Here is a 13,357-nt window from a genome sequence, read left to right on the forward strand (position 1 = left end):
AGATATCAGGGGGTTACGAAGTGTGACCTCCACGACCGGTAGTTTGAGAGATTAGTTATCAACTCGCTTCAGCCTGGCCAATCACAACCTAAAGAATAGACCGGCCGGTTTGACAACGTTACCCCAGAATAACCATCCCATCTAATCGCCCGTGGATTCTTGCCGTGCTAAATTCGATCTTGCGGGGTAAAAGAGCACTTTCCCGAAAGCAGCCAATACCTTGCAATCACGGTGCTGAACGAGCCGGTGCTTTTTGGTAGATACCATGAAATCACTTGGCGCTTGTAATGCCCATTTGTGGTTAGCTCTTGTGGTGGCAGAGGGCATTCCCAACCGCGAACGAAGCAGCACAGCATAAGAGCAAGCTTCCAACATTATCGGCATTTGTTGCCGTATCCTAGCAATCTCAATCATGGTTGTCATCAACTCCCCAGAGCCTTCTGAAGCCCGACGTTTGGGTGAGATTTACGTCTCATCAATGGCCGAGAACCCCGTTGTCATTGTTCAGTTTCCCACACCCGAACGCCGACAAGAATTGCAAGCCTACTTTACAATCTCTATCGAGCATGCCATACAAAAGAGGCCTGACAGGACGTTGGTTGCGAGAAACGACGATGGTCGGATTCTGAGTTTCATCCATTGGGATGTGATTCACCCCCATACCGCCGATGAAGAGGTCGAAGAGTTAAACACCCAGCCAAAGCCTGATCCTGCTGCCGGCGATAGTGTTTCTTTTGACAGCGAGACTCTTAGCTGGCAATCGAATTACCTTGCTATCGCGGAGGATGCCCGGGTCAAGAGCATGGGTCAACGGCGGTACATCCGTAAGAATATGCCTGGATCCATCACAGAAACTGTCTAATTACTGAGTCTTTAGATCTCGTCTATGTCTCCACGGATCCCAATCACCAAGGGCATGGAGCTGCTAGTAAACTTATGAGCCGTTTGATGGAAGTTGCTGTATCCGAGAGGCTACCCATCTGGCTTGAGAGCACAATGAATGCAGTGCCATTTTACGAGAAGAAGGGTTGGAAGAGAGTGTGCAAGATCTGTACACCGGCTCCAAGAAATGTTGGGGAATCACATGAGGATGTATACGAAGAACAAGGTATGCTATGGGAGGCTTGAAAAGGTAGTCCTGTATCGGTTAATTGGATGGCAACACGGCAAGTCCCCCATGCCTGTGACCACACCTTGCTGCCTGTCGTGAAATTGCTTGCCAATGCACCAATGCTATACAATTGGACTTCATCTGACTAGTATATGACGCCAAGTGAAGAGAGATGTTGTTACGGGGCAAATCCAGATAATCCAGCTGTGCTGTTCTGGTTCTTGGTGGGTGTGAATGCGAGACTCGATGTGGCATTGACCAGTTTTTAAGTTATCTGTCATATTTGTAGTGCTACAAAGGTTGTATTATTGTCAAAGTGCGTGAAGCAATTGTGACTAAAGGAACTATGACAAGGATGCAGGCAACAAATCGTTATCGCGTACTATCCCCAGCAGCGAGTGTACAGCCTCCTTGGAGTAGAACACTCAAATTCTCTCAAATCTTCGCAGGGGTGTCAACGAAAGTGTCCTGGAACAAGGCCACTGAAGCGTCCAAAGTGCAAGACTCAAGCCTCTCCGAGGTGAGAAGGTAAGATTTGGGGAACCATGAAGGAACATCCTCACCCAAAGCCATTCTAGCAACAGCCTGTCCAGTCAACCAACACTTATCCATACCGTGGCCATTGAACCCGGCTGCGATCCACTCGTTTGAGGCCGACCCCGTACCAGCTTGCCCAAGATTCCCAACCATGGGCAACCAGTCAGTCGTGAAACCCATGATTCCAGACCAAACTGTCTTGGCGCGGGCGTCATCAGCGCCTGAAAATATCTTTGGGATGATAGACGAGATGTGATCCTTGGCAGATGCTGCGACTTCAGAGTCATCGCTCGTCAATAGGCTGTCGACTTCCTGACTCTCTCCTCCGATGTAGATATCTCCCGTCAAAGCATTTTGCTGAGCATAGTATAGTCCTGTCGTGATGCGCTTTGTCTCGGGATCATAGCGGCTTTGGTGCATCTGTGTCCACGAGTATCGGTCGCCAACTCGAGGGAAAGCAGCCCCAGGATCTTGCACTGACATTGTACCCCTCAATGGGTAGATCTTGCCAGTCAGGCTTGGTAGTAGATGGGATGCATAGCCATTCGAACAGTGGATAACTGTTTTAGCCTTGATGGCGCCTCGTGTTGTTTCGACTAGGTATCCAGGTTCACCCAGAGACTTGTCTTGGTGGGAAACTGAAGTGACGGCTGTATTCGTTTCAAGGGAGAATCTACCCTCGTGCAGATCGAGTAGGCGCTTTTGAAGGATAGTGACCAGTCGATAAGGCCAGAGGGCGCATGCGCCTTCCTGAGTAAAGCCAGCGAGGCCGTCACGATACAAGTATTCGTTCTATCAAGTGGAAGCATGTGTTAGCTTCGAATTGGCAATTTACCATGAGAGTAGGCTCAAGGGGAAGTGTACCTTTATGATGTCTTGATCCTCTGTCATGCCGTACTTGAGGATGGTATCCGGTATCGTAGCCTGCAGTAAGTCCAAAGAACGTTTGGCCTCCTCCAGAGACTTCCGATCCATCACAACATCTGTGGCATTGACTTCTCGGAGCTGTATAAACTCGTGTTCCTCTTGTTCAAGTTGGCTCACCAGTGTCTTGAGCTCTGTGATATTGGCTTCGCTGAAACGCAAAATACTTATAGCTTCCTCGACTCCCAAGGCATTGACGAGATCCTCAAATCGCCCACAGGTATCGGAAACAAGGTGGCCTCCATTGCGGCCCGTGGCGCCGCTGCAGGCATTGCGGGCTTCCAAGATAGTTATGCGTAGCCCGGCAGCAGAAGGGTGGTTCAACATCGTGTGGGCGACACTGGTGCCAGTGATGCCCGACCCAATGATGGCAACATCAGTGACTGGAGGAAGAGTGGTAGATTGGGCCTTTGCAACGTCGGCAGGAGGATATTGCCATGCAGACGAGGTGGGATTCTCTGAAGGCAGAGCAGCAGGAAGGCCAATGCGGTCTCTGACCAGCTGGGCTAAGGCTATGAGAATATCGTTAGAGGTGGCATTAAGAATGGCACTCTGAAGCTTACTCTGTGGTGCCATTGGGGTCAATGGTAGGTGTGTGTAGCTTTGGGAGTAGAAAATGAGTGATTCTTGATCTGCCAAGGTATCGCAAGCAATCATTAGGTGCACAAATACTTAAATATCCATTAATACAATACCTCAGCAGTCCAGCCGGTCTATTTTGGTTGGCGGGCGATCAAAGCCGGCTTCAAGGAGCTACTGCAGCAGCTAAGCCTATCCAGGGCGTTAGATTGCACGAAATCATAGGCTGGTACCGTTCCTTGTCATCCAGGGTGACCCCGCAGATCCCGCTCCGTCTCTTCAGCTCGGTTGGGTGTTGGTAAACAAGAGACTGTCGGGGGGAGGGCCTCGACCAATAGGCCCCTAGAGGATATCATGCAGTATCTGGATGACAGAGACAGGCTTGAGTGGCGACGAATTAATAGGTGCGAGACCGGCGGATAAGTATAATGCACCACCGGCGTATTTTCTGGACTATTATTCACCCGCTAATCTTGTGGTTGCCATCCATCTATTGGAATTGTGACGCGAAGCCCGCGGGGCACTTTGCTCACTCGGTGCCGGAGATAGTCTTCGTCCAAGGCCTGAGCCTCTGGACGCTGGCATTTTTGGACATTCACGTGTCCTTTAATGAGTTCCATCTTGTGGTCATAACTAAGAGACTAAAGTATAACTAATTCTCGTCGTGGTACATGTTCATGCCAATTCTGCATGAATTCCAGGTGGTGGATTTTCGCCAATCCGAGTCTTTCAAAACTATCCTTTTGTGCGCTTGACCTTCCCAAGACCATAAACCCAAGCCTCCCATTAGTAAAGCAAGACACTAAAAAACACCAAACCGTCCCAGAGATCGGAAGTTGACGACGATGGGTGTTGGTATGGGACCTCTTCAGTGTCGTAGAAATTTCACCGTTGCTCGTTTGGAAAGGTGCCACCTCTAGAGGCACGTCAGGAAAGAATCTTGAGGCCTTTGAGTACATCAGTGGCCCTGAAAGCGAAAACGAAATGGTTTGGTTCTGGTTGCTCTCTGAAGGGAGGATCGCCTCAAGGGTTGCTTCAAAGCAGAGACCTTCGGCTCTTATGTATCCAGATGGGACCCTTTCGGGATCATTGGCGCGTGGTCCCTCAAACTGCGCATCCAGAATCCCGGAGTCGAAACGCTGGGATGAAGTCACTGACTCGGAAACAATGGATGGCGACTCTATCGATGCCCAGGACCACGACGGGGCGCGATATTTATCAGGAAGCCGGCCTGTGGACCGGCACATCCAGAGAAGACCACGATGCAAGTCGCGTTTCCATATGCCAGCAAGATAGACATCTCCAGTCCTCAATCTGACTTCCTCAGCTATGGCTGACAAAGCTGGCAGCTTATCGTCTTGTTTAGTGAGTTTCAGTTTCGTGTACGCCGGGACGAGAGACTGATGCCACCAGTCGTATATCGCCAAGATGTTGTGTTCCTTTTCTGCGAGCGGCCGCAAATTGGAATCGTCGGCAGTTATCCGAAAGAATTCTCTCCGGTAGGCTATCTGTGTGTCTTTTGGGGGCGAATGACCGGTTTCCGTAAACGTAGACGCGTTGCAGTCCCATCTTAGCTCCGCTGAGCCAAAAGACAAAACCCTGGGGGAAAGAAGTCGCTCCTGTAGCACCCAGCCGCGTGTGTATAGTGGCTCGCTCAGCTCATCTTGCTGACAGCTACCCACTTCCTCTGGAACCTCTCGGACCATTAGGCCTGCAGGAATGCCTGATACTGGAGGTAAATCCCGAAGGATGCTGGTAGTCCCCCTGGGGCCAAGAAAGCCCGCCTGGTCGTCGACAGCTGAAGCAGCAGCGATAGTGAGAAATGAGTTCTTATAGTTATCACCCATTTTCGCCAATTCCAGTTCCCAGTCCGATCTAAAGATTTGAAGTTAGCCCGGTGAGCTGAAGGTGGGTAGATCAATGTTGCAGTACCTTTTGTCTTGCATAATACACAGCGAGTCTATCCAGAGGAATCTAATCCCCAAGTTTCGGGTGATCAAAATTGCATCTTGGAACGTCTTTGGAAGCGACATCCAAGGGATTTCAGTTCGCAGGTCTTGGATGTTCTCAGATGTGGTCACAAAGTGTTGAGATGTTCCCCAGCAGTGGCTAAGCGTTATGTAGTGGGCTCTTTCGCCCTGAGACTCGTAAAGTTTTGGTGGGTAACCGACTTCAATGACGCGGGATGGAAGATGAGAGCCTGCTAGTCCTTGGTGCGAGCAAGATGGGTGTTGGTTCTTGCAGCGGAATATCCACTCACGGATTCGGTGAATGCATTCATCTTGCCTCGTATCCAGGATTCTAGTTGGTAAGAATGCCAGGGCCCCTGCCCGTTGAGCCTGGAACCCATGGCTTACAGTGGCATCGATTGGACCCTCTAGCATCCAGGAATTATATCCTACAGTTCGTGTCAGCGTCGCAATCCACATGACAACGGCTCCCAGTTCAACAACTACAACGTTGGGACTTTGAGGCCAAAACTCTTCGCCTCCATGGCTGAATGGGAGTGTGACATGTACCTTGCAAGCAGAATGTGAATACCTTCGACGGCGCTCCCAGACCGAGTGAGTACCGGAAGCGAAGGGTAAACTGGCGTTGATCCAAGGTTGGCACCGCAATAGTCATGACGCGACATTTTTCGTCCTCAACGTCGACTTGGAGAGTCACTAGACTCTCTCGGAGTAGCCTGCAAATTTTGCAACCCTTCTTAGCTTCCGCATTGATGCTGAGGATTTCCCGAGAGTCCACAACATAATCCCTCCGCCAATATTTTGGGATAAGTCGCATCAGGCGATGGTTACACCAGTCACAGATGTCGCTCATTGGATAGGGTTAAAGGGACATAACTTCGTTCGTTAGTGAGTCAGGGAAACGTTTGGCAAGAGGAAGTGCTGGAAGTAGAAGCCCGTCAGAAACTCCATATTATTCTCACACGCATGGCATTGATGCCCAAAGGAGCCTAACTCGGTCGAGGAGGCTGTAAGCAATAACTATGGGTTAGAAACATGTTTGTAGCTGTAGCCTAGTTGTCAAACAGTTGTTCATAAGCATATTTTTAGAGAAATCATTACCATCCCTCTAAGCTACACTCTACAATAAATGCATGGAGAAGGAAAGAGAGACTCTCCCCACCGCGATGTTAGTGGAGAATACGGACCAACTCATGACCCGAGTCGGGTTAACTCATCTTCCTAGAGGTGAGGAGAAGGTGGAAACGGAAGAGTGCAAAGCTACTGATTGGTTTTCCAACATGGAGATATCGGATATAAACGCCATGATGGTATGATCAGCTATGCACTGAGTGATATAAAATTGGACATGAGTGTGCCACGAAGAATGAAACACGCCCCTAACTACCTATCTGTCAATAATGTCGACCATTTTCCTGCACAATTTCGCGACATCACCATTTGGTGAAAAGATTCGGCTTATTCTAGGGCTGAAATCACTTCAATGGAAATCCGTGGATGCTGAACTGGTCATGCCCAAGCCAAACCTCACCGCACTGACCGGAGGGTACCGCAAAACACCGGTCATGCAGATCGGCTCGGATATCTACTGCGATTCCAGATTAATTGCGGATGAACTGGAAGAGCGGTACCCTGACCCAACTATATATCCAGGCGGCAGCCGTGGCTTATGCGTAGCCTTGTCAGAATGGTCTGACAGGCCTCTACACATCTCGAGTTCTGGGCTTGCCATCGGAGTCAACAAACCAGACTTTCCTGCGAATCTAATGGCCGATCGCAAAAAGTTCTTTGAAGGATTTATGGATATTGAAAACATTGAAGCCGAAATACCACATTTGAAGAGTCAGCTACGAGCACACGCCGCATTGATCGAAGAGCAACTCGCGGATGGGCGCCGCTTCTGGCTTGGCGAAGAACCAAGTCTCGCCGACTTCCACGCCTACGTCGAGATTTGGACAGCTCGAGCATTTGTCCCATCCGCGACAGAAATTTTACGTGGATTCCACAAGATAGAAGAATGGGAGAACAGAGTCAAGCAAATCGGCCATGGCGAGATGAGTTTTGCGACGGTGGAGGAAGCCCACGAAGCCGCGCGAGTAAGTACAGGCTTGCCGGGGCGGGGAGTCGAGGTTGATAATTTCCTTGGACTCTCACAAGGCGAATTGGTCACTTTAGTCCCCGATGACTATGGTAAAGAACCTGTCGTTGGACGTTTGGTGACTCTGTCACTCCGCGAGGTTGCAGTGGAGAGGGACGATGCCCTGGTTGGGACCGTAACAGTTCATTTCCCAAGGATTGGGTATCGTATTATCGTAGCCTAGACGGAGCAATGCCCAAGCTTGATACAAGCTATTGGCTAGAGAAATCGTGCATAGCAGCCATCTCCTCTATTAACAAGACAAGTCCGTAAAATATCTCAATCTTCAGCATAAATTACTCAAAGTGTAGGCTCTCCCCAGGACTTCTGCCATGCGACTTCCCATTCCCCCTTGAGCTCGTCCAACCATTCTTGGAACGACAGCTCTCTCTCCTGTCCACCCTTGATAACCATCTGGCCGTCCCTGGTTCCACCCCAGTTGTCGCCACGGGCTGATACGTAGAAGTGCTCAGGTCGACATGGGGGCTGCAGCACGACAGCATCTAGCTCTTCAGTGGCTCTGTTGGGCTTCCCAGATGCTTTGTTGTCGTAGCAGCTCTTGCAGGCGAAGGTATTGGTACAATAGCAGCACAGATAGACAGCCTCCGTCTCAGCATCTCCGCCAACGTGTTTCTCGCAGTAACTGCAAGTCACGGGGGACTGACTTTTCCCTGTAAATAGCTGGTCATCGATAACATAGAACTGGCAGGAGGCAGCAATCTCTGCATGCTTCTTCAAACCAGGCACCAGACATAGGACCTTAGCAAGGACCTGGAAGCTTGGGGCGTCGTTGTCCTGGTGCTCGTCCGTCAGAGTCTTGACGCACCCCTGAAAAGTCTGATCGGCGCCTTCGAAGAAGTCCAAGGCTGGACTGAGCTTGCGCCGCATGATGGATAGCGGGATGCTTATTTGAGACTGATAAGGCTCAAAGTCGGCCTGAAGCCCCTGCAACTGAGACACCAGATCTTCCATCTTATCAAGGGCAACCTGCTTCTTGGCCACAACATCCTTCAAGTCGACAGGTTCCTGTCTCCTTTCTGCAGGACCCAAGAACTGCTCGAGAAACATGTCGGCAAGCCGCCAGCCGATACGTATAGTAGTATCGACACTCCCAGCGACCTTGACACGGAGTGCTCGACGCAGGATCTCCTCGGCTTCTTCTGCCGCATCCTCTTGGAACTCTGCCCAGACGAAGCGCACAAAATCGGCCCACCAGATCGACAGCATCTGCGCAGCCGCATCTTCCCCATCGATCAGACGATTGACGGCCTCGGCATAAATCCTTTTGACCTTCTCAGCGGCCGACTTGCCTTGCTTCTTGGCTGCCTTGTGGATTCGCTGGTGTGTTTCTCCCATGAAACCCTTGACGAGCTGCGCATGCCCTATAAGGTCTAAGAGTTGAAGAACGTTCTCTGGTCCATCCATGCCCTTGCTCAACTCATGAACCAGCTCGTCGAAGAAGACAGTTGTAATCTCCTCGTCACTCTTTTTGGCAGTCTCGACGGCTTTCTTGACGCTCTCCAGAGCACACTTGTCATCCTGAAGAAGTGCTTCGACCTTGGCCTTCAACCAATAGGTCCGTATCATGTTACGGCCCTCCTCTTTTGTTCCAAGCGCCGTCACAAATGCCACTCGGGAAGCCTCGAGATATCCCTTCTTCTCCAACGCCTTTTCCGGGAGGGACTTGGCACCAGCCTCGACCGCCAGATCAGTCTTGTCTTCTGACATGCCATAACAAATTCGCCCAATCCGATTGTAAACGTCAAAACGAAGCTTAGCCTCTTTGCTTCCCAAGAGATAAGAGTTGCCGCTTTCCATGAGTTGCTGTAAACTCGTTTCGTAGCCACCGATGCTGGTCTTGGGCGTCGTGTCTGGCTCGCCATTTCGTGCTCTTATGGCCTCGTCGTATGCATTTTTGAACGAATTGAAGACTTCCTTTCCATGTTCATCCTGTCCCTCGATGATCTTGGCCGCATTGAGAGCCTCTTCCAACGCTGGCTCGTAGAGCCCGTCATACCGCAGCGCCATCGCGATGGCAACACTGGCTGTGGCAGCCTTCAGCCTCTCACCCTCATCATCCTGCCCTTTCATCCTTATTCTCAGCCCCTCTCCCGCTTCGAGGATTGCTTCCACGCGTGCTTCAGGCTCAAAGTGCAGGGGGTAGGGTCCTCTCCCTTGCAACATGTAGGTGTCTCGATCGCGCAACGCTTGGTGGGCGAATCGGAATGAGTTGTATGCACTGCTCGGAAACTGTGCCGCTCCCCAATTGTCGCTATGGCGCGCTGCCAACTGTTCGAGGATGCTGCAGTGGGGCCCTGGATAATCCCTCTCTGGTTCTATCGCGTTGAGCCAGTCTCGAGGTCCTTCGGACAGGCCGGTCAAGTCACCCCTGTCTACTAAACGCAGCCAGTAGGAAAGTATCCTCAACGTTCCACGGATCTCATCAAAGTCTTTTCCCAGCAGAGATTGGCATTTCCCCCAATCTACTTCGGGTACATTGACCTCCAGAATCTTCAATGCACCATTCTCGTTGCTGAGGACGTGAGCTATTCCTCGTACCACGGTCTTTGCAACAACAGCAGCCGGTCGGCTCTTCTCCTTGATTGGAATCTCGGGTCTTGAGAACGTTACGCGTTGCGGCCCCGAAGCCTCATGCTCTGAAATCGGTGCGCGATATGACCTCTTCACTGGACCTTCCCGAGGGGGACTGATGTGGTTAGCAACACTGGTGCTCTGATTGCGGGCGAATGGCCCGATTGCCCGACGGCTCGTCGCGAGGCCAGCCATGATACTGCGCGGTGGTGTCGTAGTCATGATGCTTCGCGGTGGTTTCATTTCTGGTTTCTTCTGGGGTGAATCCATTATAGGATCAACATGCAAGTATTGTGATGAAGTAGCTCGTAAGAACTTGAACCAAAGTGTGGCAGCTTGATACACAAGCTGCTCATGGTTCTTATCCTTCTCCTCCTCGACATCGATCTTCTCAGTAAGAACATGAGAGAGCATCTTAAACATGAGAACATTAGCCGGGAGACTAGCCCATGTTGTCGTTGGCCAGTATGCCTGGAGCGCAGGATGTCGGAACTGAATTAGGTCGTCGTCGCCTGCTTGACCACCGTTTTGACCGTGTCTGGACATTGGGGCTGACCGAGATAGAAGGCTAGATATTCAGTTAGTATAAGGGCTTCCGTATGAGCTACTATATGGTCTTGATCGACTCACAGCGATAAGTTGCCCGCCAGTTCCACTTGAAGCCGATTCCCAGCTGCAAGGCCGACTCCGTCGCGGAACTTGGCTTCCCCCTTTCCTGCGCGGATCTCCTCCGCATCTGCGTTGATCTGCCATTGGGACACCAAATTGAGCAGGACTTTTGCTGTCCCAAGACACAGCGGTTGGTCATTGCAGAGAGCCAGCCAAGTAAAGAGACAATGAAGCTGAGTCTGTTCTTGTTCGTTTCGATGATCGATGCATTCATGAAAGAGGTCCCCGTATATCTCCACGTGATTCGTTTTGAGCGTGTTCAATGGAGACAAGTCACTGCCGCCAAGGACGTTGAATCGTCGGAGAGCATAGTCCACATACAAGTAGGCTGTGGAGGTGATGGTCAGCACCAACATAATGAGTTGGGTCATCGGCTTTTTACTTACTGGTTGCTTTCTCACACACACCATTGACGAGGCTTTCTCGTGTTTCGGGCGCGAGGTCATTCAAAGGGGACAAGTTCATGGAAAGATGCTTGGTGAAGGTGCGGAGATCGTGATTGTCAGTATTTGTGTTACCGCCTCCCAGAACAATCTTGGACTCTTCCGGAATATCAATCTCCATATTCGAGCTTGTAGTCAGGACGAGACTGATTCTCAACTTTATCTTTTCGATGGTTGTCTGGAACTTGAGCAGCTCGTCCTTTGACTCGGAAATGTCGACGTCGTCAAGAATCAGGAACAGCCAGGGCTGATGTGAGTCTCCCTCCGATGGTTTAAATCTCTCAGCAAAGTGACCGTCCCATGTTGGGTTGGTACTCTCTCCTCGAGACTTCTGCCCGAGATAGTGATCCATGGCCCATTTGCGATACGCAGCGTCTTGTTCGACGATTTGCATAACACAGCAACGAATCATGTCGTCAACAGAGTTTCGTCCTCCAAACTCTTGACCAAAACAGAAGTAGGCGACCGATATACATGCAGCTTCGGTTTGTGTGCCACTCTTGTTGATCGGGAGTTGTTGCTTGGAGGTCTTGAGATGCTCAAAAATAAACGATGATAACATGCTTCTCCCGGTGTGACGGCCACCTTGTAGCATAAGAAACTGAGATGTTCCATCAAGGAGGGTATGGTAGGCTTGTTGGTGATGAATCCACTCGCAGGTGCCAGGAAGACGTGAAGACAACATCCTGGTCAGCCGTCTCTGGTGTATGCCTTCTGTATCTCCAATGTTGAATGATGCCCTGAGGGTTCTCAGAACGTTGGATTGATAGCTAGCGTGGTCCACCGTGACAACATCCGTGATATGTTTGCTGGTATCGACCGCCTTGGGTTTGTGACGTATCTCGTGAGAGAATGTGCTAAAGTCTCGCCTGAAGCTACCGATTTGCAGCTTCAGATCGACGATATTGGTGCCGAGTCCATCAATCTGTCCAACGATGTGATGGGTATCGTCAATGACCAAGTCCACCAAGGCGCGGAGGTCGGCAACGTTCTTATTGATGTCGACTGAGATGCCCAAAGTGCAGTATAACGCTGCCTGGTCAAGGCGAGTGAGCTGCTCCTGAAACAAGGCATGCGCATCGGACAAGGGCGTGGATGGTTTGGCCAGCTCTTTGAAGAAGTTCATGAACTTGCCACGGCCGACAAAGATCTGGGCATCAACAATGAAGCCGAGAAGCCTGTCAAACACATCGACAAGCTGCTGCCCAAATTGGGGTCCATCCGGCAGCCTTCCCTCGAGTATCGACAGACGCCGGAAGAAGTTTTCTGTGACTTCAAAGAACTTTTGGATCTCATCGAGCTGACCCGACACTTTTTGCGTGGCACTCAAAACAAAGACCAAAGCTTCTGCAATGATGGGTGCCGGCGCAAACACGCTCCCTGCAATGGCGCCGATGGTGCTCGCAGTACGAAGAATGACCTCGGCCGCCCCCTTTGCAATCTTGAGTGTGACCTGAAGCGGGCCTCTAATGCGATCCGAGAAATGACCAACCGAGTCGCGCTCCTTTTCGAACTCGGCAGTCAACCGGTTCAAGGTGGCCTGCATGGTGGTACTGTTCCATGGTGTGTTCATGGCTTTGGATTGATCGAGTTTGAACTTGATGCCGACTTTTTGGTTATGTTTTGCCACGGCTGCAGTCCATAGTGTGCCTATATCGGTGCGCCATGCCGAATCCATGGCCGCATCAGTTGCTTTGGAGTCGGACATGTTGAGGCTCACGAATGCACGGAAATCTTGTTGGCTGAAAGTGGTAGAAAGCAGTCAGTGGCCTGACACACACTGACAAGCTAAGAGGTATTTAAAGGCAGATCTCCGTCACATGCTGATTCTCACCGATCTTCAATGTGGATGGCGATATGGATGGAGATCTTCGCTCCAGAACGCGACGGGTCGAGCCGAACCAAAGCGGCGGCGCCGTGGGCGCATCGACGATCGGGCATCAGACCAGGGCAACTAACTGTCCAGTACTTGCCCCTCCCCAAAGAGAGGTTGGACGCACATATAGGTCTACTGGCAGTCGCTATGTCTTCATTCCATTCACTCCGCTCGTCAAAGTTGGTCCGCTTATCTCTACGTCAATTGACCAACGCAGTGCCGTATCTTCACACTTGTGCCTGCTGTTTGACGCAAAATCAAGCTTTCCGCTATTCAAGCCCATGGCAATAGCCGCAGAAGATCGTTCTAGGCTACAGTGTCTAACGCCAATCGGTTTGATGATGTGCCACTATCTGCGCTTGTTGTCATTGTGGCTGGTACATTGCTTGTTTCGGTGGGGTCACCAACATCCATAGATCTACGGAGTGCGGATAGACGACTGAGGAAAGAGGAAGAGAGGGAGGATACAATAGTAGATGACAGTCTTGATCTTTGCCTTACTTACTATGCATTTAATCC

General features: G+C 50.8%; 5 protein-coding genes across 5 annotated transcripts; 2 read left to right on the top strand and 3 right to left on the bottom strand.

The window, feature by feature from the left end:
- Positions 1 to 412: 412 nt before the first annotated feature.
- Positions 413 to 1,277, top strand: NECHADRAFT_87662 (uncharacterized protein; the record flags this gene model as incomplete). The annotated part of the gene is made up of 3 exons (XM_003047176.1): positions 413 to 824; positions 878 to 1,108; positions 1,261 to 1,277. 3 exons carry the CDS (start codon positions 413 to 415, stop codon positions 1,275 to 1,277), a joined length of 660 nt encoding a protein of 219 aa, XP_003047222.1.
- A 341-nt stretch (positions 1,278 to 1,618) lies between these two features.
- Positions 1,619 to 3,040, bottom strand: NECHADRAFT_16153 (uncharacterized protein; the record flags this gene model as incomplete). Its single annotated transcript, XM_003047362.1, has 2 exons — positions 1,619 to 2,394; positions 2,731 to 3,040. Coding segments are annotated over 2 exons (1,086 nt in total), but the record flags the coding sequence as incomplete, so codon positions are not given.
- A 1,856-nt stretch (positions 3,041 to 4,896) lies between these two features.
- Positions 4,897 to 5,535, bottom strand: NECHADRAFT_53777 (uncharacterized protein; the record flags this gene model as incomplete). The annotated part of the gene is made up of 2 exons (XM_003047363.1): positions 4,897 to 5,026; positions 5,084 to 5,535. Coding segments are annotated over 2 exons (582 nt in total), but the record flags the coding sequence as incomplete, so codon positions are not given.
- A 986-nt stretch (positions 5,536 to 6,521) lies between these two features.
- On the top strand, positions 6,522 to 7,560 carry NECHADRAFT_102157 (uncharacterized protein; the record flags this gene model as incomplete). The annotated part of the gene is made up of 1 exon (XM_003047177.1): positions 6,522 to 7,560. One exon carries the CDS (start codon positions 6,522 to 6,524, stop codon positions 7,440 to 7,442), a length of 921 nt encoding a protein of 306 aa, XP_003047223.1. The 3' UTR covers positions 7,443 to 7,560.
- Positions 7,559 to 12,670, bottom strand: NECHADRAFT_87666 (uncharacterized protein; the record flags this gene model as incomplete). Its single annotated transcript, XM_003047364.1, has 3 exons — positions 7,559 to 10,418; positions 10,481 to 10,847; positions 10,906 to 12,670. 3 exons carry the CDS (start codon positions 12,668 to 12,670, stop codon positions 7,559 to 7,561), a joined length of 4,992 nt encoding a protein of 1,663 aa, XP_003047410.1.
- Positions 12,671 to 13,357: the final 687 nt, after the last annotated feature.

The sequence above is a fragment of the Fusarium vanettenii genome, assembly GCF_000151355.1.
Source record: "Fusarium vanettenii 77-13-4 chromosome 12 genomic scaffold NECHAsca_15_chr12_5_0, whole genome shotgun sequence".
NCBI classification, from domain to species: domain Eukaryota; kingdom Fungi; phylum Ascomycota; class Sordariomycetes; order Hypocreales; family Nectriaceae; genus Fusarium; species Fusarium vanettenii.